At 37.6% G+C, this 24,109-nt stretch overlaps 4 protein-coding genes across 13 annotated transcripts; 2 read left to right on the forward strand and 2 right to left on the reverse strand.

Annotated features, from left to right (window-relative positions):
* Nucleotides 1-1,153: 1,153 nt before the first annotated feature.
* TTLL15 (tubulin tyrosine ligase-like 15) lies at nt 1,154-3,410 on the reverse strand. The gene is made up of 4 exons (XM_017149660.3): nt 3,151-3,410; nt 1,914-3,079; nt 1,636-1,849; nt 1,154-1,577 (listed from the first exon to the last, which is right to left on the reverse strand). The coding sequence occupies exons 1-4, from the start codon at nt 3,202-3,204 to the stop codon at nt 1,461-1,463; spliced, it is 1,551 nt and encodes a 516-aa protein (XP_017005149.2). The 5' UTR covers nt 3,205-3,410; the 3' UTR covers nt 1,154-1,460.
* A 202-nt stretch (nt 3,411-3,612) lies between these two features.
* On the reverse strand, nt 3,613-5,904 carry LOC108062826 (probable tubulin polyglutamylase ttll-15). The gene is made up of 5 exons (XM_070216571.1): nt 5,754-5,904; nt 5,234-5,680; nt 5,126-5,185; nt 3,905-5,067; nt 3,613-3,847 (listed from the first exon to the last, which is right to left on the reverse strand). The coding sequence occupies exons 3-5, from the start codon at nt 5,177-5,179 to the stop codon at nt 3,613-3,615; spliced, it is 1,452 nt and encodes a 483-aa protein (XP_070072672.1). The 5' UTR covers nt 5,180-5,185; nt 5,234-5,680; nt 5,754-5,904.
* A 4,313-nt stretch (nt 5,905-10,217) lies between these two features.
* Nucleotides 10,218-13,880, forward strand: LOC108062828 (uncharacterized). The gene is made up of 9 exons (XM_070216291.1): nt 10,218-10,543; nt 10,602-10,706; nt 10,760-10,903; nt 10,958-11,048; nt 11,792-11,925; nt 12,258-12,398; nt 12,462-12,668; nt 12,873-13,226; nt 13,316-13,880. Exons 1-9 carry the CDS (start codon nt 10,343-10,345, stop codon nt 13,688-13,690), a joined length of 1,752 nt encoding a protein of 583 aa, XP_070072392.1. The 5' UTR covers nt 10,218-10,342; the 3' UTR covers nt 13,691-13,880.
* Nucleotides 13,881-14,018: 138 nt separating this feature from the next.
* LOC123002379 (myb-like protein X) lies at nt 14,019-24,030 on the forward strand. Of its 10 annotated transcripts, none has more exons than XM_070216285.1 (21): nt 14,019-15,362; nt 15,428-16,060; nt 16,115-16,240; nt 16,295-16,732; nt 16,803-16,913; nt 16,970-17,104; nt 17,161-17,388; nt 17,452-17,508; nt 17,561-17,614; nt 17,706-17,804; nt 17,863-18,669; nt 18,732-18,794; nt 18,852-18,992; nt 19,055-19,189; nt 19,256-19,336; nt 19,397-19,573; nt 19,627-19,676; nt 19,733-22,022; nt 22,083-22,187; nt 22,249-23,517; nt 23,749-24,030. In XM_070216285.1, exons 1-21 carry the CDS (start codon nt 14,156-14,158, stop codon nt 23,898-23,900), a joined length of 8,358 nt encoding a protein of 2,785 aa, XP_070072386.1. In that variant the 5' UTR covers nt 14,019-14,155; the 3' UTR covers nt 23,901-24,030. The 10 variants fall into 10 exon arrangements, with proteins under 10 accessions (XP_070072386.1, XP_070072387.1, XP_070072391.1 ...); XM_070216286.1 differs by having other exon boundaries at nt 22,098-22,187; XM_070216290.1 differs by lacking the exon at nt 19,733-22,022 and having other exon boundaries at nt 19,627-19,686; nt 22,101-22,187.
* The last annotated feature ends 79 nt before the right edge of the window (nt 24,031-24,109 follow it).

Consider the following 24,109-nt stretch of genomic DNA (forward strand, 5'->3'; position numbering starts at 1 on the left):
AGCCGTCTTCATCTCCATTTCGACAAAAAAGCTCAGCTCCGATCAGCTCAGCTCAGCGACTCGGGAAGGGGAAGACGGTCGACGAAGACTTGCGTCCATCCATCCATCTATTCTCTGGACTGGACTATCGGACTCGGACTCTCGAGCTCTCCAGCTCTGAGTAAGAATGTGTGCCGGCCAATATTTTATCAAACCTGACATTTCCTCGTGTAGCTCCGATTATGGCCCGGGTTGCGACGAGGTCGCGATTCTCTGCCAGCACAGCGGCATTGATTGCCACTGCCCATGTGTATTTATTCCGCTGCTTATGTTTATGTTGACATTGACATATCTCGCGTCTTATCGGTTTGCAATAAGTGTACGCCGTTCCATCGCACAGGCACTGCAGCAATGAGCCGGCATCGCTTTAACGTTCTGTTCGGTTCTGTTTGGCCAATGTCGCCACAATATCGATATTGGTGTATAGGTATTATGGCCGAGGACCCTGGCGACAACTCCAGCTTGGCTAGGGCCCTCTTGTCCCGGGTGAAATGGACAATGACCTGCCGCAATGAACGGGTTTGGCCATTAGCAGTAAGTTATTTGGCAAACGAAATTAGAGATGCACAGTACTTAAAAGGTAGAGTTCATATTAGAGCCCTGCGTGAATCATTCAATTTTTGTTTGTAGTATGCCATTAAATTTCTGATTTGTTTAATTCAATTCTATTTGAAATAAACTGAATGTTTTTCTAATTCATTTCGAATTGAATGAATAAATGAATTATTTTTATGAATTTTTTAAACTTGCCAGATTTTTTGGGCAAAAGGGGAACATTTTTAACAAATCAAATATAGGCAGATTTAATCACAAAATTATAGCCTTTTCATCTTCAAATAAATTGTCGTTTGATTAATTTTGGAATTCAAAATTCAAATTCATTCAATTTTATTAAACTTAAAATTGTAATTAATTCATTCATATAAAACAAAAAATTCAAAATAATTCATTGAATTTATTCCTCCAGGGCTCATATCCTACTTCCCTAAAGGGAATCATCAATGTATCTAATTAAAGTTAATTTTTTCCGTTGAAAAGATAATTTATAAATTAACTATATATTTTTAATCATATTAAAATTTGTATAATTTATTTTAGAATTATTTGTCACATAATAATGAAATCTTTAAATATAGCCTTTTTTGCTTAAGTAATTTTAGACGTAAATATTCGAATTAATTTAAGGACGGTTTTGTACATGTTTTCATTGTCAATTAAAGCACCACAGAGCAGAGCAAGCTCCGGCTTGGAGTTCTAAAAATAGTTCACAATTTGCACTGAATTCTAATGACTGCATGGCTAACAACATTCTATTCTTTCCGTTTAGAACTAAGCACAATCGGTGGCCAATTTACTAATGCTGAGCATAAGAGGTTACCAAGTCGCAAGAAGTATTTACATAAATATTCAATTACTACTATCTAATTGCACCAGGCAGCATCGAATTGGCATTTGTTATAGAACCAGCGTGTCATCCAAGAGTTTCTCTTCGACATGTTAGTAATCTCCGCATTCAGATTGAAGTTCTTCAGATCCCGCTGTGAAAAATAAACGAATTAGTTAATGGCTCAGATTTATGGTGAATATTCTACGTACAATTGGTTGGGGGAAAATGCGCTTCATGTCCACGCGATGCAAGTGCTCCTGATGAGCTTGCTGCAGCATTCGGTACTCCGATCCACTGAGGCATTGCAGGCAGAGATCGCACTCGGCCTTGTTGCAGGACTTGTCGCAGTCGTGGGCAGCGCATTTGTTTAAGTCGGTGGCCAGGTTCTTATCGGCTGTGATCATTTCGCTGCTTTCACCAAACCTGTAAGGAATTCAATCATTAATCATTAACTAACTTATTAAGAATTTCTATATTTTATACTTACAAGCTTTTACTTGCTGCAGTTAGTGGCCTTATTCCGACCAGATTGAACACACTGTACAGAACTTGCTCGTACAAAAGCGAATTGGGCTTGAAATGAGCCGAAGAGAGATTGGGAGACATGTTGGCCTCCATGAGAAAGACCTTTAGATCCTCGTCGATGAACAGATCAAATCGCATCAGATCGAAGAAGTTATGTGTCCTGTAGGAGCCTAGAATATTCACAATGTCCCGATCCTTGGCCGCAATCGTTGTGCGGATTATGTGCTCCACCTGGGGCCAAATCTTGGCGGGATCCATCCCCTGATCTCGGACATAGGCCTCGAAAACGGTGCGCATGCTGCCGCCAAAGCGATTGTAGTACTTGCGCAGCGAAGGCACCTCCCAGGTGGGCAGATAGTCGTCGCCCACAATGTACTTGTCCACATTCTCGGCATCGAAGGGATGGTACTTCACGGGGCAGTACCGAAATAGAACGTCGCCCGTGTAGATATAAACACGCAGGGGATTCACCGAGGTGATGACCACATAGACTCCGATATCGAACTTGTGACCGTCCACGAGGAATGGCCGTTGGACGAACTCCTGGACAAAGGAGTCGTTGGATCCGTAGGCTATGTCCGCGGGAGCTCGCACTTTGATGTGCCGGTGTTCATTGTGTTTCTGGACAAAAAGTGCTTTGGGATTATCTCGGGCATACTCGAGAAACTCCTCCCGCTGGGCGGGCAATCGGAAGGCAGGCGGCAGGAAGGGCAGCTTGGTGGTGCACAGGTCCACCTTGTTGGTTAGATAGCCGCAGCCCGGTAGGTGATTCACCACCTGATGCTGGCCGAGATTCTTGAGGTTGGCGAGCGAGAGAAAGGGATAATCGTGGGCCCACAGGAGGTTCCAGCTCTCGTTGACGCCCACTCGTTGGTAGCCAAACTGGTGCAGCACACTGACCACATGCACCAGGTGCTCCTCCGTGGGACTCCGGCCGAAAATCGCGTATGTGGGCGCTGGCGGGCGCTGATCCTCCAGAGAATTTGTGGATTTCCAGGGGAAAACCTTGTTGGCATGCGGCAGGAGTTCCACCACCACCGCCGTGGTCACCGTGGCGGCCAGAAATATCATGATCGGCAGTAATCCAATGCTAATTGCTGGCTTTTCGGACTCCTCCGTTTTGGCCAACTAAAGACAAAAAAAGAGAAAGTTTTCAGTTGCTCATCGAAGGGAAATCCTCTATTTTTAGACAAACTCACTTTGCACTCCGATTCCCTTGGCTTGGGGGCATTATCCTCCACACTGGCATCCATTTTAAGTCCTAAATTGTTATTTTAAAAGGCTAATACAAGCGACTAACTTAAAACAACCTTTTTCTTAGTCGCGATCTCCACGGCAACCGACCTGAAATTTCCCGTTTGCCATTCAAAGCGAAGCGCCAACGCGCCAGCTGTTTGAAAATTTCCCTTTGATGGCGGGAGTTTGAAAGTGGCATCTCTGGCGGAAGGGTAAGGGAAATTTTTAACGGTTATTTAAACGAATTATAGTTTTAAGTTTTTATATTATTAGTTCTGAGTACACCAAGTAATATCGTATTGACATTTTTCATAGAACCAGCGCATCATCCAAGTGTTTCTTTTAGTAATATTTAAGGTTTCTTCCGTCAAATTAAACTTTTGCAAGTCGAGCTGAAAATAACAATATTAGTATAAGAATTAGGTTTAAATAGGATAACTATCTACGATGGGTTTTGGAACAATTCGCTTCATGGAAACACGATGTAAATGCTCCTGATAAGCGTTCTGCAGAGTCTCTTTCTCCAATTCATTGAGGCACATTAGACATAGGTCACATTCATCCTTTTCACAGGACTGGTCACAGTTGTGCTCAGCACATTGATTTAAGCCAGTGGCCAAATTCTGATCAATTGTAAGCAATGTATTGTTTTCACCATACCTGAAAAAATATCGTACAATATTAATATATTTCAAAATATAAAGTAAGGTTACTTACATAATGCCTGCTGTTGCACTTATTGAACGAATTCCCACCAGATTAAAGGCACTGTACAGTACTTGTTCAAACAAATGGTTAATCTGGTTTCCATACAGATTGGGAGACATGTTGGCCTCCATAAGGTAAACTTTCAGATCCTCATCGATGAATAGATCAAATCGCATGAGTTCGAAAAAGTTGTGTGTGCTAAACGAATGCAAAGCATTCACTATGTCCTTTTCCTTTGCCAAAACAGTTTTACGGATAATCTCCTCGACCTGGGGCCATATCTTGAATGGATCCCTGCCCTGATCGCGAACATAGGCCTCAAACGACATACGACTATTGCCTCCGTAGACAGCGTGATATTTTTCGAGTGCTGCAATTTTCCAAGGATTTAAGAAATCACCAGCGACCACGTACTTGCCCACATTTTCAGCATCGAAAGGATGGTATTCTATGGGACAGAAGCGGAACCTAATGTCGCCAGTATAGATATACACGCGTAATGGGTTAACGGAGGTGATGACCACATAAACTCCTATATCGAACTTGTGATTATCCACCAGGAAAGGTCTTTGGATAAACTCCTGCACAAAGGAATCATTTGACTGGAGATCAATTTCCTTAATTTCTTTAATCTTTATCTGACGGTGTCTGTTGTTCTTCTGAACGAAGAGTGCGTCGGGATGATCATGGGCGTACTCCAAAAACTTATCCCTATCAGCTGGCAGTCGAAATGCTCGCGGTTGAAACGGCAATTGGGAAGTGCTCAGATCCACCTTGTTCGTCAAATATCCGCAGCCCGGAAAATGGTTTACCACTTGAGGTTTTCCCAACTCTTGAAGAGGTAGTTTTAAAAAGGGATAGTCATGGCTCCACAACAGATTCCAACTGTCATTGATTCCCACTCGTTGGTAACCCAGTTTATTGAGCACCTTCACCACGTTCTCCAAATGAATCTCCCTTGAACCCTTTAAGTATAGGGCAAATGTGGGCGTGGCATGCTGCTCGTGATTCCTGACACTCCACCAACATGGAAACACCTTGGCATGGGGCACACATTCTAAAAATATGGCTGTTATCAATGAGGCTGTCACAAATATTAGAATTGACCGCAGTCCTATTGCGACCTTGCTCTTGAACTGTCTAGATCCATTTTCAGTCTCTTCGTTGATTAACTAAAAGATTGATTTTTATTGAAACCCCAAAATAAAAACCGAATTTCATTGAACTCACTATACATTTTGATTTTGCCCTTCTGCGGACTGTTTTATCCACACGTGCCGACATTTCAAACTAGAATGATATTTTTAAATATCATGAAAGCCATAAATTTTTATTAACCTTCAGAATTTCACGTCTTGAGATTCCATCTCTTTGCGGCTTCTTTGGCGCCTATTTGAAAATTCCATCTCCAAAAAAAAGTACGTATCTTGATAGCCATATTATTCTTTTAGGTTTTAATGTTCCTTTGTTGAAATAATAATTCCTATTATTTAATATTAAAAGTATTAGGACTATAGGATTAGTACTATACTTTTCCGAGATCCTTTTACATGATAGAGGCTAAAAAAAGGCCTTCACCATTTAATTACTACATTGGGTTTTCCAAGTGTAATTCTTATTTATTGCTCTTGGTTCATTTTACAAAGCGCAATTTTTATATAACTTACAATACGACAGAATTTCGGAACAGTCCTGCAGAATAATGTTAAACTTCTTATTATATTTTACGCAATAGTTAGACCGAAAGAAGGTGCGCAAGCTATGCTGTTCATTGGGATCAAAGTTCTGAGAATTAAAAAGTAAATTAAAGTGACATTTTAAAATAAATTATTACTTATTTTAATTTATTTTTACTCACATTCTCAAACACAATGGTGGGCACATGGGAGATGTTCAGTTTAAGAGTTTCCCTGCCGTAGGGCTCCAAGATATCGAAGGTCGAACGCGAACTTTTGCATTCCTTGACTTTACTCACATCTAAACGGAATTTCCTGGCACATGGATCCAGTTTATTTTTGAATGAAAATGACATGCACTTGATCATTTCGAAGGCTTCCCGAGGCGTTGAGAACTTGCGATAAGTTCCCTTGGTGCTTTTAATTTGTCGCCTATTTTAAAATGTAATCTCCAATAATAAGAAACTATACAGATTATGATAATCACATTATTAATATTTATTAATTCCATTTATTAGAATATCAGGGACCGAAAATAACAGTTATTTTATTATTTTTAATCAAAAAAATCTTGCACTTCGGATCCCACTAAAAATCAGAGAAAAAAGTCACATAACCAATCTAATGCGGTCTATTCAGATCCGCAATGACCTAAATTTTTGTAACTTTTTTGAAATTGGTCATGAAGTAACTGTTATTTCAGACTTTTAAAATAAAAGTCAGAGAATAACAGTTATTTTTTGACCGAAAAAATAAAAGTCCTCCGTAACTTTTATTCATGACTTTTATAATAAAAGTCTAAAAATAACTGTTATTTTTAGACTGAAAAAATAAAAGTCAAGATAACTCTTACGAAAAGACTTATAGTAAAAAAATCATTAAATAACTTTTATTTGGTGATCGAAAATATATAAGTCTTAAATATCTGTTGCTCAATTGGAATTGGAATTTTAAAGGTTGCAATTTGTACTTATACACATGAATTCTTCAACATAATAAGACCGCGAATTCTTCAGACCTAGAGAAACCATTAATGACCATGGTAACAATTTTTAAAGTTCTGACCAATACAGCCATTCATAAAGTCATAAACATAATAAGACCGCGAATTCTTCAGACCTAGAGGAACCATTAATGACCATTGTAACAATTTTTAAAGTTCTGGCCAATACAGCCATTCATGAATTCTTCAACATAATAAGACCGCGAATTCTTCAGACCTAGAGGAACCATTAATGACCATGGTAACAATTTTTAAAGTTCTGACCAATACAGCCATTCATAAAGTCATAAACATAATAAGACCGCGAATTCTTCAGACCTAGAGAAACCATTAATGACCATGGTAACAATTTTTAAAGTTCTAACCAATACAGCCATTCATGAATTCTTCAACATAATAAGACCGCGAATTCTTCAGACCTAGAGGAACCATTAATGACCATGGTAACAATTTTTAAAGTTCTAACCAATACAGCCATTCATGAATTCTTCAACATAATAAGACCGCGAATTCTTCAGACCTAGAGGAACCATTAATGACCATGGTAACAATTTTTAAAGTTCTAACCAATACAGCCATTCATGATGTCATAAACTCATATAGCGAGCCTTGATAATTACTAGCGCGACATTGAATAATATGCGTATACATAATCGAGTATTCATATGTTATTCAAATATTTTATTGTCAAAGGTTTTGTTGTACATCGTTACATTATTAGTTGAGTTCAACATAAAAGGTTGTCATAAATTTTTACTAAAAATGGGTCGTAAGAAAAACTTAATTCATCGAAATTTTTTTGAATTCGATTCCGTAAAAAACCTGTCGGTATGCAAAATTTGCCACAAAACTTTTTTCGGAAATTTTGTCACGAACTTAAGGCGCCATCTGGAGTCAGTTCATGGAGACAGCGTACCCGACGAAATGGAAAAAAAAAATGATGAAAGCCCCGAAAAAAAAATTAAATTTTCCGTTTGTTTTGCGGCGGAAGACGTAAAGGACGCTTGCGTAGAGCTAGTAACGTCCGAAAAAGTACCATTTTCTCTATTTGACTCGAAGGCATTTCAATTCTTTACGGATCAAATTTTTATGGGCGTGAACATCCCCAAAATTTCTTCGCGAAATATAATAGAGTTGGTATCTCACAAATACGACAGCATTAAAAATAAAATGATTTCGGGCCTGAAAAATCGGATGGTGTCCCTAAAAATTGATGGAGCTACCAGGTTAAATCGAAGTATTCTTGGCGTAAACTTGCAGTACTATAATGGAAGCAAAATTGTAATTCATACTCTTGCAATAATAGAGTTAAATGTGCGATCAACAGCGGAGAATATTAGTGCCACAGTGTCCGACATTTTAAAACAGTTTGCGATTCGTAAAAGCCAAGTTTTCTCAATTACGACTGACAATGGACGCAACATGGTTAAATCAGTGGAGCTGTTGAATACTTGCGAAGATAATGAAGGTGACATTGCTTCCCGGGATGATGAAATGGACATACTTGAAGGAGTTTCAATAGACTCTGTAAAGTCCGTAAAGTGTGCAGCACACACTCTCCAGTTAGCAGTGAAGGACTTCATGGACCAACAATCATGCCAAATAATTGATAATGCCAGGACATTAGTAAAAAAATTAAGAACCCCTTCTTACAGGTAACTAAAAATCAAATTCTTTACATTATTTAAAGATAATTTTTAAATTTGATAATTACAGGAACCTGCTAATGAATGGATCCTTTACGCAACCTCCTATGGACGTGTCAACTAGGTGGAACTCCACATACTCGATGCTGAAACAGCTTCTAAATCTAAGGGAGCTTTGTGAGATGCATGTACCTACCCCATTGGCGAACGAGGACTGGGACTATTTGAAGACCTTGGTAGCAACACTTAAGCCCGCCTACATAGCCACAAAAAAACTGCAAAGCAGCCAGCTATACATGGCAGACTTCAACAAGCTGTGGATTGAACTCAAGCTCAATATTAAACTTATGAAAAATAGTTGCAGCGATCTCTTAGCCGAGTGCCTCGAAAAAAGAGATGAAATTTTGTTAAACAATTCTGTGGTTCTCTGTAGCCTATTCCTTGACCCTAGACTTCGGCGAGTTCTAGGACAGAATGAAGCTAACCGAATATCCGCAGTACGTCATTTAAAGGACCTCATGCAGCAAATATTTGCTGTTAAAAATTTTGTATGTAAACATGAAAAGATTACAAAACGTTGTTAACAAAATTTTACAACTTTTATAGGTAAATTCACCAACCAAAAGTTCATCATCATCATCATCATCATTATCATCGTCATCATCATCATCATTATCATCATCATCATTATCATCATCATCATCATTGCTAAATGAATTTTTAAATTCAATACCTAGCGAATCTAATGAAGAGGATAGTAGTGACGAAGTAGGAGCCAAACTCAGAGAAGCTTATTGGGAAATTGAAAGCTACTACCCTAAGCCAATCGATACCACTATTGACGTAATGGAATATTGGGAGAAGGTTAAATTTAAATTGCCATATTTATATCAACTGGCTAGGGTCGTGCATTCAGTGCCGGCCACACAAGTGAGCGTGGAGCGCTCGTTTTCGGCACTGAAACTAGTTTTAAGCGACTTAAGAAGCAACATAAGCCCTGAGTCGCTTGAAAAAATATTATTTGTAAAACTCAACAACAAATTCAATGAAATATAAATTTTATATTATAAAAATACGTCAAATGCATTTTTAATATTGAACATATTCGGTAGCACTGCGGGGTTCGATTGGTGAAAAAGTTTTACTATGTAAGAGCCTATGGTTTCTCTAGGTCTGAAGATTTCGCGGTCTTATTATGCTTATGACTTTATGAATGGCTGTATTGGTCAGAACTTTAAAAATTGTTACCATGGTCATTAATGGTTCCTCTAGGTCTGAAGAATTCGCGGTCTTATTATGTTGAAGAATTCATGAATGGCTGTATTGGCCAGAACTTTAAAAATTGTTACAATGGTCATTAATGGTTCCTCTAGGTCTGAAGAATTCGCGGTCTTATTATGTTTATGACTTTATGAATGGCTGTATTGGTCAGAACTTTAAAAATTGTTACCATGGTCATTAATGGTTCCTCTAGGTCTGAAGAATTCGCGGTCTTATTATGTTTATGACTTTATGAATGGCTGTATTGGTCAGAACTTTAAAAATTGTTACCATGGTCATTAATGGTTTCTCTAGGTCTGAAGAATTCGCGGTCTTATTATGTTGAAGAATTCATGTGTATAAGTACAAATTGCAACCTTTAAAATTCCAATTCCAATTGAGCAACAGATATTTAAGACTTATATATTTTCGATCACCAAATAAAAGTTATTTAATGATTTTTTTACTATAAGTCTTTTCGTAAGAGTTATCTTGACTTTTATTTTTTCAGTCTAAAAATAACAGTTATTTTTAGACTTTTATTATAAAAGTCATGAATAAAAGTTACGGAGGACTTTTATTTTTTCGGTCAAAAAATAACTGTTATTTTCTGACTTTTATTTTAAAAGTCTGAAATAACAGTTACGTCATGACTTATAAATAAAAGGTGCTGAATAACGATTAATCGATGACTTTTAAAGTAAAACTTATAACTGTTACGGTCCCTGTAGAATATAGATGAGAGCGCGTTTTACAATATTTCAAAATGAATTTGAAATAGTGTCAAAAAAATAAAATAAAACACTTTTTGTTCAGCTACATTTTTCGATTTATTTTTTTGTATTTTTTTTCCGTCGTAGAAATGAACAGGCGTTTTAAGAGCAATGCAGAGGTAAAAAGAATTCAGGCTCTCAAGGCATTGTTCAAGAAAGTTGTTCGCATGGTGAGTCTAAATGATCCGTGGAAGGAAAGCGATGACGATCCAAGGATTTCTTCAAGCGTCATGAGAAGCATATCAAATCGAGTTCGAGCCAAGCGCAAAGCGGGCTTTCTCACTGCAGCGGTATAAAGAAGTTAGAACTAGAAGTTAGATTATGCATTAATTAAATATTTTGTGGCAGGACAAATCTTTAATTCGAACACCGCACGTGGTACGTACAATTCCGGAAAGAATGAAATTGTGTAAGATGTTTGCAAGGTTCAGATGCCTGGCTCGTTTTGCTCCAGTAAGATAAAGACAGATTTAAAGAGTAATATAAAATAACAGATATCCTTTCAGAAACTCCGAGCCCGCTTAGTTCCTGTGGTTCGCTTCATGCCCGTTGATGCAGGCCGCAAAATCATGAGACAATCGGATGTTCCCATAACCGTGTTTTTTGTAATATCAGGAGAAATACATATGTATCGAAACGAAGACAAAAAGGTAATGACCTGAAATTAGTTAGCAAATGGCTATCCTATTGGTTTGTTTTTAAAGGTGGTTCAGGGCGTTTTGGGTCCTGGCGATATGATGGGAGATGTGGAGCTACTGGAAGGCATCAAGCGAACCCACACCTTCAAAGCAGCAAGTAAGTAAAAATCTTTACATTGATTTATTGCGTTTATTTTTATTTTAATGCATGATAGCCGTTATCACTGCAGTACGGTTTAAAAACAATTCCTAAGAATTTACTCTTATCTGAGCTTAACTTTTAATGTTCCTTCTTATATTATGCACATTTTTAAATAAACTTAAAAAAAATACCTCAAAAATAACACAAATCAGTGGACTTTCTTCTGCCAATTTAATCACACTTAAAGATGATAAGAAAATGAATTAGGTAAACTGCAACATTTGCGGCTCATGTCGGAATAAATGGGAAATACATAGCCCTGGCACGCGATATGTACGATTGTGTTTATTGGGAATTTGTTTGGTTTTGTTGCTTCATTTGCGATTGCCTGTACCCACCAATTTAATCAGCAATAAACAACGTTAAGTCCTAATTCGATTCAATCAAAATGAATAACAAAATACCCTCCGTCCCGCGTCCGTCACGAGTTCCCCGTGGTATTCAGTAGTAAAGTAAAGTAAATTCAGTCAAATACTTATATAGGTTGGCCCAAAACAACACCCGCCTTCCTTTGGCGCAGTCATTGGGCCTGATTTTTGGGCTGTTGTGCCTGTTACTCCTCGTGCTGGCAATCTTTTTGAAAAAACAGATGCACGCCACCGAAAAACCAGCTCCATGGATTGGATTCCATGTGCCCGATTCGAGGGAGTCGCCAATTCGCCAGTTCGCCAGTAACTATTGAACGCTTCACTTTGCAGCCTACTGCGAACTGCTGGTGCTATTCGACTATGACTTTGCGCCGATTCTCGGGCCCTACATGACGAAGATTTGGGACGAGAAGAAAAGGGCCCTCAAGGCACTGGACTACTTTGATTTTCTCGACGATGACCAGGCGAGTAGAAACAAGAGAATATTTTTTTTGAGGTCTCTAGCTAAAAATAAAAGTAGTGATGGAAAAACGAGGAAAAGAAACCAATCATTCCCTTTACATATTCAATATTCTTCCATTAGTTTATAAATCTAAACGACAGTCATTTAAAAAAAGCAATATTTAATTTTCATTTTTAGTATTTTACATAAACAATTAAAAGCATCATTCAATATTTAGAATTTAATAACCAGCATTTAACATTCAAAAATCAATCATAAAACACTTAGTTGAAATAATAAGTATTCTTTAAAATATTTTAAATGTAAGTTCGTTTTTATAAAAATATGGTGTAGATCGTGGAAGCCTGCCGATTCGGAAGGCTAAAGCAGTTTGAGCCATTGGATACCATATTCTGCGATGATATAGGGTCAATGACAAATGTCCATTTCGTGGTCAGCGGAGAATGTCTGATACTCCAGTGCCTGAACATAAGGGTTAGCAGATCAGAATATATTATAGATGGTATCTAATTAATATAATTACTCTTGGTTATTTAGGTTAGTCAGAAAAAAAAGAAAAAGTTCTTTGAACTTCTGCCAACGACCGAAGGTGATGTGTCCAGTATGTTCAGACAAGGCGTGAGATCCACCTTTTCTAGCCCAAGTAAATCCGAAAATGTCTCAAAAATAAATCTTCTTGATCTTGTGGATAGTTCCAGTAGCAGTACCAAGGAAAATGGACAGGCTAATACACTTAATCGTACGGTGAGTATACTTAATAGTTATAGGAAATATGTTATTGGGATTTAAAAACCATTGAAAGATTATTGATTTGTTTAATTTTTATAATTTTTAAAGTTTTTGATTTTGTAATATTTTATTTTAACAATTACACAGATTTTGATTTTTTTAAGTTTTATAATTTTTTAAATTTTTTGATTTTGTAATAATTTTTTTACAATTATACAGATGCGTAAAATGCAATTAAAAGATATACAGAAGGCTTGCGGTCTAATTAAATCAATGCATCAGCCCAAACCGCGTTTTACATGGCGCCGTTCTGCTAATCGAAAATCGTCGACTTCTGTATTTACTGAAACCGGAAATGATTTAATCAGTGAAGAAGAGAATGAAGGTTATTGGGAAATTTTTGAGGATGAAAATGAGGTTGAAACAAGTTCGTCTCACTCCGACGATTCGGACTCAGAGGGCAAACAAACTGCTCCTATGTTTAATAGTATTGTAGAAAAAAGTGCTCCCAATGAAAGTGGTGTTAATTCATCGTCACTTTCCAGTTCGACCTCGAGCAGTGAATATTCATCCGTAAGTTTCAGGAAATATTCGTTATGTTCTTAAATATAAAATTATAATATTAATAAAATTATTTACACACCTTGGGTTTCCCATTTCAGGCATCTGTTTTCGAAAGTCATTTCATCGATGTTGGTACCATAACTTTTGGAGGAATTTTCGGCTTGGGCGAAAAAATGGAACACCGAGTGATAATGGCAAGGACCACGGTTCAGTGTCTAACACTTCCAAGATTTTTCCTTCTGGAGAAGAAACAAAATCCAGGAAATATTTGGGAGCGCAGGCTGTTGTACATGGAGTGCATGATTCCATCGAGGGAGGCGCTATTCACTCATTATCTCAAAACTCGAGACTGGAAAAAATTCAAAAATGACTTTATCCGCGAGACTTGGAAGCCAACCGATAATGACAACACACATGCTGACGATATTCCAATCATTTGTAGAATCGTGGAATCATCTGAGGATGTTAACTAACTTGGAAAAATACCGTGGTTTAAGGCCGCTTATACATAGTTTAGTAAAGCCAATGAAATAATTAAAATAAGATATTTTCTTGGTTCAACTAAAATATGTAAAAGCGACCCTGAGGAATTAAAATCTGTACTCTGTATTCTGTTACTAAATCAAACAATACAATATATATTGGTTTCCATTGGATTATAAATTCTGCGTCACCTTTTCGTTATTAACGTCATTATTGTTCTGTTACTTGTTAACATATATATATAGAATCCAAGAATAAACCCCAAAGTTATTATTATAATCCCGTGAACTATGTTAATTCAACAAGTGGAGGCGACGTCAGCTGGTGATATGTTTTGGCACCAAAGGTGTTGACATGGCAACTCCTAACTGCCGAGGTTTCCAGGCACATTCGGACACCTTCCTTGGTCAGTATTGATTCAACATTTTCCGATGCATGGTGCTTGAAATACTAAAATGACAACGGCTGCCAGTTTACCAAGGGTTCCCGAGGGTTTGCGGGACCTAATGAAGGTCTACACCAAGGAGGTGTTACGTGAAAAGCCGGCCGACTTGTATGGATTTTCGGCCAATTTTTTCAACGTGATTGTTGGTGAAAAATCACAGAAAATGGTGCGAAAATACGAGCCGGTGCAAACTTATGAAACCATCATGAAAAACCGAGTTCGCCAGCAGGTTCCCCTCTCGCTGGTGTTCAATATAATCCCAGAAACACTGACCGATCTAATAAAGCAATTTATAAAGGCGGTTCTAAGGGAGAAACCCGAAAATATTTACATATTCGCACAGGAGTACTTTCAAAGGATGTCCAAGGAAAAGGAAAAGTCGGGACGAATTGAGTACACCAAATATTCGACGTACGAAAAGTCATTGAAGGACAAAGAAAACGTAACTCCCGGATCGAAGGTAACCTGCGAATGTGGACGAATACTGAGTGGGAAAGCCAAGGATGTGGAAAACAGATACACAGATACCAAATTAGCTGAGGCTGACCAGAGAACATTTTCCAGCAGAATTACCTATTTGCAATCAGTTGTCATAATTCAAAGACAAATTCGCCGATTTCTCAAGGAACGGAAAATAGTTCGCGATAAGGACAAATGCAATAGCGTGGAATATGTGGCAGCAATTCTGCTGATTCAACGCCAAGTGCGTCGCTTTTTGGCCAAGAAGCGAGTGGAGAAACTTAAAAATTCACGTGACGTCCGAGAAGCGAAGGGTAAATTTAACACCGGCGACTACATGAAAGCCGTTGTCGTCATTCAGCGGCATTATCGCATATATTTGAAAAAGAAGCAGGAGCGTAATCGATTGAAAAGCGACCCAGTATCCTTAGCAACAGCCGCCATCATAATCCAGAGGGCCTTCAGAAGGATGGTGGCCCGACATAGGGCCAAAAGGAATGCTTCCTCAGCCGCCGATCAAGCCGAGGAACTCAACGACAATGCCTCCGAGACTGGGTCCTATACATCCGTCTCCACTGCCCTCCTTTCCACGGAATCCACTGAGCTGGGAATGGCCACTTACGAGGAACGAGTCCATCAGAAAATAATTCACGAGGACGAGGAAGTGGAGAACAAAAACGTTGATGCCGGCCTTGAGAAGGAGTATTCAGCGGAAACCATTAAAGGCCAAGAAAAATCGATGAATCTACGGAAAAGCGGTAATTAACTATGCTAATTCTTTTCCATCAAACGATTTAATCGTAACGTGTTCATACTTTTTCAGAAATTCTTAGCGGTGCTTTAATCGAAAACATGATTCGCAAACCAAGCTTGGAAAATATTAAGGATTTTCACAACGAATCAAAAGATTTGGGTGAAGAAATGGATATCGAAGTGGATGAAAAAAAAACTAGTCAAGATCTTGAACCTGAAATTAAAAGTAACAAATCAAGCCTAGAACTTGAAACTGTAGCTAAAGCCGAACTAAAAACTAAAAAGGACAATGAAGAACTGGAGTCGGAATTTTCGACCAAAAATGCCAGCTTGGATGTAGAATCAAGTACCCAAGATGAGCCCAAAACAGAACACACTTCAGAAGATATAGAACCCAAAAATGATGATAAAGTAAAAACAGAAAACTTTGGCACAAAATCAATTAAAGAAGAAAATGGTGACAGTGAATTTCAAAATATTATTGAGAAAAGAGAAAGTGATGATGGGAAGGAACATGATGAGGATGTGCAAAATGACGAAAAAGAAGACGCTAACATTTTAGACAATGACAAAATTATAAAATCTAAAAACGAATTAACAGAAACATCAATTAAAAAAGAAGTTACTCCAATGGTTTCGATAGAAATTGAGCATGTAGACGATCTTTTAGAAGATTCTATACCAACTCACCACGATTCTAATGGTAAGAAACTTTTATCGAAATATAAACAATATTTTTTACATTTATTTTCAATAGATGATTCAGCTAAGGATTCAACGAATGGCGACTCAACGGCTCAAGAATCTAAATATATGAGCAACGTAGAAATATATAGTTTGACAACGGTTTTAGTCAATCATAATCGAGAAATTCGTGAGCAAGGTACTATAAGAAAATATAAATTTTGTGCATAATTGAATAATTTAATTTTTATAGAGTCTCCTGTTGAACCTTTGGACGATAAAAATTTGGAAATATCTGCTGACACTCTAGTGCAAACTCAAACTGAAGAAAACCACTCATCAGTTGAAGATGAAAATGAAACAACTCCAAAGAGTAGAGAAAAAAGAAGCATAGAAGATAAAGAGATGGTTCAATCAAATTTGGAGAACCAGGAATCATTGATCACAGAAGATATCAGTCTCACTAACGAAAGTAATGCAAACTTAAAACCAATTAATCATGATGAAATTCAAAAAGGGAATGAACAAAAATTGAAAGTAGATGGATCACTGGACACTATACCAGCAATGGAAGATATTTCTAAAACCCAGTCGGATACAAAAGGTGAAATAAGGTCGACAAGCTCAGAAGAGAAAATTATAAAGGAAGCATCAATTCCAGAAATCACTTCGGATAAGGATCCCAAAATAGGTAAAGTACAAAGAATAAAATTATAAGTTTTAGTTCCAAAAATAACGTTAATAATAATTCTTTATTTTAGAAGATCCCATCACTGAGGACAAAGAAATGATAAAGACATCTATTAGTGTAACCAAAGATGAACCGCTAGATCCTAATATTACAAATATTGCAGAGAAATCTGATTTGCCAAGTAAGAATTAAATCTGTAAACGTTTTCTCAGCTACTAACCAATTAAATGCTTATAGAGCTTCAGATGAAAAGTGAATCAATTGATGACCTAGAACTAAATAAAAGAGACAGCGAACTAATAATTCATGCCGGAACTGATCCTTTGAAAGAAAATGGTGAAAACAGTATGGAAATATTGCACCATGCAAATGGTAAGTAAATTAATGTGTTTTATTAAAGTGAACTACATGTTTCTATCTTAATCTAGAAAAAGTCCCAACTGATGATGCAACAGAAGAAACAGATAGTATCCTGAAACTATTACAACAAGACACCATACCAATAAGATCTGAAAGTTTAATGACTGAAGAAATGGTCCCATCTGAAGGCGAAGTGCCCAATGATGACTCCCATAATTTTGATGTCTTTACTGAAGGCATTGATTTAAAAAACAAGAAAAATGTATCCAGCCCTTCAAATTCAAAGGAATTTAGTGGTGAGCAAACAAATATATAAATACTCCTGTAAGGCCAATAATGTAATTTTAAACATTTTTTAGATGAGCAGCCTATTAAAGATATAAATGACAGTATGGGAGAGAGTATAGTACAAGAACGTAAGTAATTCCTTTAGCAATAACATTTCAGTGGGTAATTTACAAATTTCAGAACATCTTTTAGTGGAAGATCCATCGGGCACATCAGTGGAACGCGAATTTGAAGGTATGAATCAATATGAAGGGCATTGAGATAGAGGAGGATATTCTATTTCCGAAATGATAATTAACATTACTGATTTTTTTTAATTTTGAAGGAGTTGATGCCCAAAGTGATACAAAGGAAGAGAATAAGACCAACGCAACTGAGCTCCAACAGAATATAGAAACTAGTATAGAAGACGCTGTCACTGATGGTAAATAGTCCTGTTTATTTCTTAAAAAATACTTGATAACGATTTTTTTTAAATCCAGGTAAGGTGTCAACCGAGAAACTAGAAAGTTCACGAGTGAAAGGCCAACATTCCGATAAAGAAACTTTACCAATAAATTCCGAACCAGAGAATGATATAAATTTGAAATCAGAAAATTCACCGGTCAAATTTGATAAAATATCATCTGAAGAATCAGAAAGTTTACATGCTAAAGAGCAACAATCCGAAAATGAAACTTTACCAATCAACTCCCAGACGAGGAAAGATGTAGATCCTAATTTAGAGAACGAAGCTGACGAATTAGATCAAATATTAACTAAAGAACCAAAAAGTTCAAGCGCTGAAGTCGAACAATCCAATAATGAAACTTTACCAATCAACTCTGTACCAAAAACGGATATAAATCCTAGTTTAGAGGTTGAATCTGCCAAATTAGATAAAATTTTAACTGAAGAATCAGAAATATTACGAGCTGAAGACCAACAATCTGAAAATGATATTTTACCAATCAACTCTGAACCAAAGAAAGATGAAACTCTTAATTTAGAGGACGAAGCTGTAGAACTAGTTAAAATATTAACTGAAAAACCAGAAAGTTCACAAGCTGATAACCAACAATCGGAAAATAAAACTTTCCCTATCGACTCAGAGCCTGAGCACGCTAAAGAAATGAATACTGCAGGTAAAACTGAAATATCAACTAACGAATCGGAAAGATCCCGAAATGTAACTGAACAATGGGATGAAGAAGGTTTTCCAATCAAACCTGAATCTGTGCAAGTTGAAGATGGAAAATTGCCTAATGAATCTTCAGAAGCAAATGGTGTCCGTCCCGAGGACTCAGAAGGTATTTTCCTATACAACCTTCTTAGCATTCTAGGTTGATCTTATTTACTAATCTCGTTTTAGTCCGAGTATTACACACAAACGACAAAACTCAAAATTCTCTTGATGAAACAACTGTTGGCACGGGTAAGTGATTTAAATATGTTAAGATTTACATAGTAATTAATTTAAATTATTTAATAGAAAAAATATTGCCGACCTCACTAGAAAAGAGCTCATCAAGTGCATTAGGAGAAACTTCAAAAAGTGAGAAGGAGCTTCTTGAATATCCAACAAATAGTAACAGTAAAGAAATATCTATGGGAGACACTGCCATTGCAGTTAGTGAGTATTTATTTATTTACACATTACTGAGGATTGATTTTTAACAACTATTGTCATTAAAGTGGAATCGTCTGCTGAAAGTAAGAACGAATCCATAACTGCCCAAACAAATAAAGAAGAATCGAAAGACATACTAACTGAAGATAGTTCTGGCGAGGAATCTACAGTACCACCTACTGCTGAACCTGATAAAGACAGTAATTTTCCATTACGCATTATTCTTCTCGTCATTAATTTAAATTAATTTAATCGTTTCATTAAAGATTATGATTCTGAATCCATAACTAAGACCGCTACGAGCAAAAGTACAGAAGTTGAAAGTGAAGAAAGTGTGGATCATACAAGTAAGAAGTTCAACCTTAGTTAATTTTTAGTTTCTCAATAAAGGCAAACTTCTCCCCTAGAACTGGAATCTGATTTGGAGAAAGATATTAAGGACGAAGGACACACAGGAGCCCATCTTGAAAGAGATTCTTCTGAACATCCAACTAAAACTAGTGCAACTGATACTTTACACCTAGAGCAAAAAGAAGACTCTACAGATTTTGGAAGCACATCTGCCGTAGTCGAGGATAAGGACAGTAAGTTTACAGATAATAGTATTGTTTGGTTTTCAATAATATCCACAACACAGATGCAGAATCAACACCCAAAAGCGACTCACCGGTTCCTTTAAATACCGAAGTAATTACTGGTAAGAAATCAGAATTGAAAACTTTTTAAATTTGTTTTTAAATTAGCAGAAAAACTCTTCATTGCTTGTATCTAATCAATTAATTGGCACCCAAAATTTACCTACTAACCATATTGAGATTGAAAAGAACACCAAGAAGTTATCTAACCCCATTGTAAAAGATAAAGATATTGGCACCTTAACGTCGGGGCGTCTCGTACCCACACCCATTGCTGAGTTGCAGCTCAAGTCATTCAAAACTCCCAACGACGATGGCGCCTGGTATGATATTTATGTGGAGCCCAAGGTGGCTTCTGATAAAGATTTGGAATCCATTCCAACATCAGTTCAATCCAAGAAATCTGACACGGACGAACAAACAGCTGAAGTTGTAGAGGAACCCATTATTATCGCAGAAAGAGTTCCAAGTTACTATACTCCCAAGGAAATCATAGAACCCACAATACCGAAAGCTAAGAACTCTGTTTCATTTTTTGTTTCCTTTGATTCCGATGATGGAAACCCCAAATACAAAATTCCAAAAAAGTTTAGAGATCAATCAAAAACAGATAATAATAAAAAGGCGGTAAATAACGAAGATATCCCATCCGAATCGGATGTTGATTCCAACGAAGAGGAAATTGAGGTTATTGAAGTTTCTGAGGGCGATCCAGAGTACCAGCAGACCGGTGGCTCCAAATTACAAACCATATTGGAACTGGATAATGAAAGTGAGCAGCCCACTGAATTCAGTAATCAAAGAACGGCTTTGGAACTAAATGGACCTGTCGATACAGTCGAAGATAATCGAGAAGAAACAAAGTCAACAAAAAGTAATAGTGAGAAATTTGAAGCAGCCTATAAAACCGACATATTAACTATTACAAGATCTGTGCTCATCATAGAAAGAGCATACCGACAATTCATGAGTAGACATTCCTTAAAAAGTGAAACGAACAAAGAATCGAATTTTACAAAGCAAAATCAGGCAGCTAAAATAATACAAAAGTGGCTTAGGAACTCTCTAAGGATAAAGTCTATAAAAGTTTCCTCAGATATCTCCCAAAAATCTAAAGAAAGTAGTGCTGCTAAGAAAATTCAAAGGGCCTATCGAAAATATGTTGAAAAATCTAAGGAAATAAAATCTGCAAATGGACTTCTGCCGCAAGAAAGAACTAAAGAAGAAAAAATGGCTGCACTTGTTATACAAAAGGCATTTAGGGAATATTCTCAGAGAAAATATGATAATTTAAATAAAATACAATCATCAGATGATACAGAACTTGAGCAAAATAAAGCTGCTCAAAAAATTCAAAGGGCTTACAGAAGGTATCTTAAATTATCCGATAAGTCCGAGCCACAAGAAGTTGAAAATCCAGTGCAAGGAAACTCTAGTCTAACTTATTCGTCAAAGCTAACCGATAAACCAGAAGAAATTGATGATTTAATGACTAAAGAACTAAAGGCCTTGACCCAAAGTTCGATCTCAATTGATACTCTGAAATCAACCATTAACCCAGAAATTTTAAATGATCTAAAGACAGATGAACTTCAAAATGCTGAGCCAGTTGAGGAAACCGTTTCAAACCCAATTCAAATTTCAATCCTAGCTGATGAACCAAAAAGAATAAAAGAGTTAAAATCGGATGAGTTTCAAGAATTGGAGAATCTTTCGAAGGTCAGTTCGAGTCCAATTCATTTGTCAAAATCTTTAGATGAATCAGAAAATATTACTAAAAAGCTGTCTGAAGAGAAAAAGGAAACTCCTGTGGAAGCTATTTCAAAACAAATTCTTACATCGAAATCAGCTGATGAGCTTGAAATGATAAACGATGTAGAGAAAGGTGGGGAAGCAAATACAACTTCGGTTCAGGATAAGACCGAAATAATTGAACATAAAGATGAACTTATTACAAATCATCCATTAAAGGATCAACTTGAAAGAAAGTTTAGTGCTGCTCTAATAATACAAAGAGCTTTCAGACAATATATGGAAAGAAAAAAGCTTGAAAATTTTGATGAGAGCTCCTTAGACTCCATTACCAGCTCACGAATAACGGCCATAGAAACCTCCAATTATCCAACTGCAGGCACCACACCATCAGAAAGTTTGGTTCCAGAAGCCGCCGAAGATCCAGGCGAAGATGCGTCGAAGATCCAACCAAAGTCCGAATGGTTTGTGGGGTCAACTCGTATAATACCAAGCCAGGAAGTCGTTGAGAAACCTCTTGGGGTGGCAACCGATCCGGATCCAGATGCAATCACAAGTAAAACTGAGCTCGACACCAGCACGCAAGTAGAATCAGTTGAAACAGTAGATAGAACGCATGGCTCGCTTGAATCCAAATTAACTCCTGGTATTAGCAGTTCCAAAATCGATGAGAGTCTAGGCGTACAATCTGAAAAGGATAATGCAGTCTCTTCTGGTTTAGCAGGTTTAACAGAGGCAGCTGAAGAAGGGCTTGATTCGGTGGAGGATCCACTACTTCTATCACAATCCGATTTTGGTGGAATCGTTCAGTGTAAGTTTGTAATAGGATCTTTTCTGTAATTAAATTGAACGTAACCTTTAAATTTTGTCAGCTTTAGATATTGTTTCAACTCAAGAACTGGTTAATAATTTCCTGGAGAATGAGATTGAGTATTCATCCAAGCAAGGTCCATTTCCCAGTGCTAGCCTTCTTGAAGAAGTTGTAGAGGAACCTTGTATAAAGAAGTCTGCTTCACTGGTGAATCTTTCCGAAGGCGAATCAGAACCCGATGTTGCTAGTCAAAAAGCTGAAAACACGGATTCTTCAGTATCCGAAACCATTGGTTTGGATACGCTATCCGCAGATACCATAGACAAGGCCACCGTCAAATTGTCCAAGCCAGAGGAAGTGATTGAGAAAATGTCTCAGTTCCGGGACTCCAAGTCCCACGAGAGACTTCCTTCGGCAGATCCCAGCTTTGATGAGCCCGTGGTGCGTCCCATGAGTTTACTGCAGGAGCAATCTAGCATGGACATCGAGGATGGAGATATTATCGTTTACAATCGACTGCAGAGGGACGAGACCCGGGAGAGCTCAGCTCAAAGTGATTCCGTGGTCTTTGGTGAGGCAGAATCGGAAAACATTCAGGACAAAGACTTGCTCAACGAAGAAGAATCCGGAAGAGTCCATTTAATAAGGCACTACACCATCGCCGGTGATGATCCGCGGGGTCTTTTCAGATCCGTGACCATTGATGATGCCCTGAATTACGGAGAAATGGGAAAAAACAACCAGGGCATTAACAACACGAATAGTTTCTGTTTGGACGACGAAACTTCGGAGAACATTCGCAAGAAGATGATGGCCTACTCGCTGTCTGAAACGGATTCCGACTACTTTGATCCGAGGAAGAGCAGCAAGGAGGACTTTGACATAGACACGGCCATGGCAGACGCCATGGGCACATCCACCGAAACGGAATCCACCATTGTTTCGGCCGCCACCAAGATTCAGGCGGGAGCTCGGGGATTCCTCACCAGGCGACGGTTGCGCCGAGCAAGTGCCGGAACAAAGTCATCCACCCTGGACACCAAGGCGTCCTTCGGCAACGATGCGATCAGCGAGTCCCTGGAGCGTTTCATCGAGGAGGAAGCGGCCAAGAAGATACAGGCTGCCTACCGGATGCACACTCGAAAGCGCAGGAGTCACAACCGGAAAATGGAAGGCATTAGCTTAGAGAGCAATCTGGCCGCCAGGCGTCAAAAGTTGCAGCGCGGGGATGCACTTCGGAATGATTCCACACCCGATGATGAAAACAGTGTGATCAGCAGTGAGGGAAAGGCTCAGAAAAGCTCAAAGCCACAGAAAAAGAAAACAGTTGGTAAGTCAGATTTAAAAATGCAATAATATTTAAGATCATATTTTTAAGAAATTATATTTATCCATTTTTTAGACCCCTTGAAAGAGATTCGTTTGGCATTGCCAAATATAATCTATTGTAATTTTTTGCTGTTACTATAAATTTTTTTTATTTTCTCCAAATTTGTAATCTATTTTGGTTTAATCACAACACTAACTTATTATTAGAAGTCAAAGATTAATTTATTTCTAGGTGAGACAAAGTCAAAGGCCGACATGGAATTAAAGTGGCTGAAGATGAGGCAGAACTCAATGCCCGTGCAAATTGATTGCGAGGTATTCAGAGTTATACCCAAGCATATGCGAAAACGTATAAAAAGCGCCGAGGCGAACAAAAGAAAATAAATGAAAATGCACGAGTCTATAAGTATCAACGCTGAACTATATCTAAATAAAATATATACTTAATCGACAATGTTTTTGTTATCAAACAAGCGGAAAGGAAAGGCTTCCGGGAGTAAATCATAACATTTATTTTCCCCCATTTAAACGTATTTAATTTAAACAGACTGTGGATGAGCGGATGGCTGCCACTTTTGTTCTAAACATTAAAC

Source organism: Drosophila takahashii, chromosome 3R (genome assembly GCF_030179915.1).
Source record: "Drosophila takahashii strain IR98-3 E-12201 chromosome 3R, DtakHiC1v2, whole genome shotgun sequence".
Classification (NCBI taxonomy): Eukaryota; Metazoa; Arthropoda; class Insecta; order Diptera; family Drosophilidae; genus Drosophila; species Drosophila takahashii.

Excerpts from the sequence above, each read along its gene's own strand:
- TTLL15 (XM_017149660.3), bottom strand. The coding sequence starts at position 3,204 with ATGGATGCCAGTGTGGAGGATAATGCCCCCAAGCCAAGGGAATCGGAG. Across the intron at positions 1,850-1,913 it reads ACTGCAGCAAGTAAAAGCTT|GTTTGGTGAAAGCAGCGAAA; the intron begins GTAAGTATAAAA and ends AATTCCTTACAG. Across the intron at positions 1,578-1,635 it reads GCATTTTCCCCCAACCAATT|CGGGATCTGAAGAACTTCAA; the intron begins GTACGTAGAATA and ends TATTTTTCACAG.
- LOC108062826 (XM_070216571.1), bottom strand. The coding sequence starts at position 5,179 with ATGTCGGCACGTGTGGATAAAACAGTCCGCAGAAGGGCAAAATCAAAA. Across the intron at positions 5,068-5,125 it reads GGGCAAAATCAAAATGTATA|TTAATCAACGAAGAGACTGA; the intron begins GTGAGTTCAATG and ends TCAATCTTTTAG. Across the intron at positions 3,848-3,904 it reads AGTGCAACAGCAGGCATTAT|GTATGGTGAAAACAATACAT; the intron begins GTAAGTAACCTT and ends ATATTTTTTCAG.
- LOC108062828 (XM_070216291.1), top strand. The coding sequence starts at position 10,343 with ATGAACAGGCGTTTTAAGAGCAATGCAGAGGTAAAAAGAATTCAGGCT. Across the intron at positions 11,049-11,791 it reads CCACACCTTCAAAGCAGCAA|CCTACTGCGAACTGCTGGTG; the intron begins GTAAGTAAAAAT and ends TTCACTTTGCAG. Across the intron at positions 13,227-13,315 it reads CGAGCAGTGAATATTCATCC|GCATCTGTTTTCGAAAGTCA; the intron begins GTAAGTTTCAGG and ends TTCCCATTTCAG.
- LOC123002379 (XM_070216281.1), top strand. The coding sequence starts at position 14,156 with ATGACAACGGCTGCCAGTTTACCAAGGGTTCCCGAGGGTTTGCGGGAC. Across the intron at positions 16,241-16,294 it reads TCGAGAAATTCGTGAGCAAG|AGTCTCCTGTTGAACCTTTG; the intron begins GTACTATAAGAA and ends TAATTTTTATAG. Across the intron at positions 19,677-19,732 it reads CGGTTCCTTTAAATACCGAA|CAGAAAAACTCTTCATTGCT; the intron begins GTAATTACTGGT and ends TTTTTAAATTAG.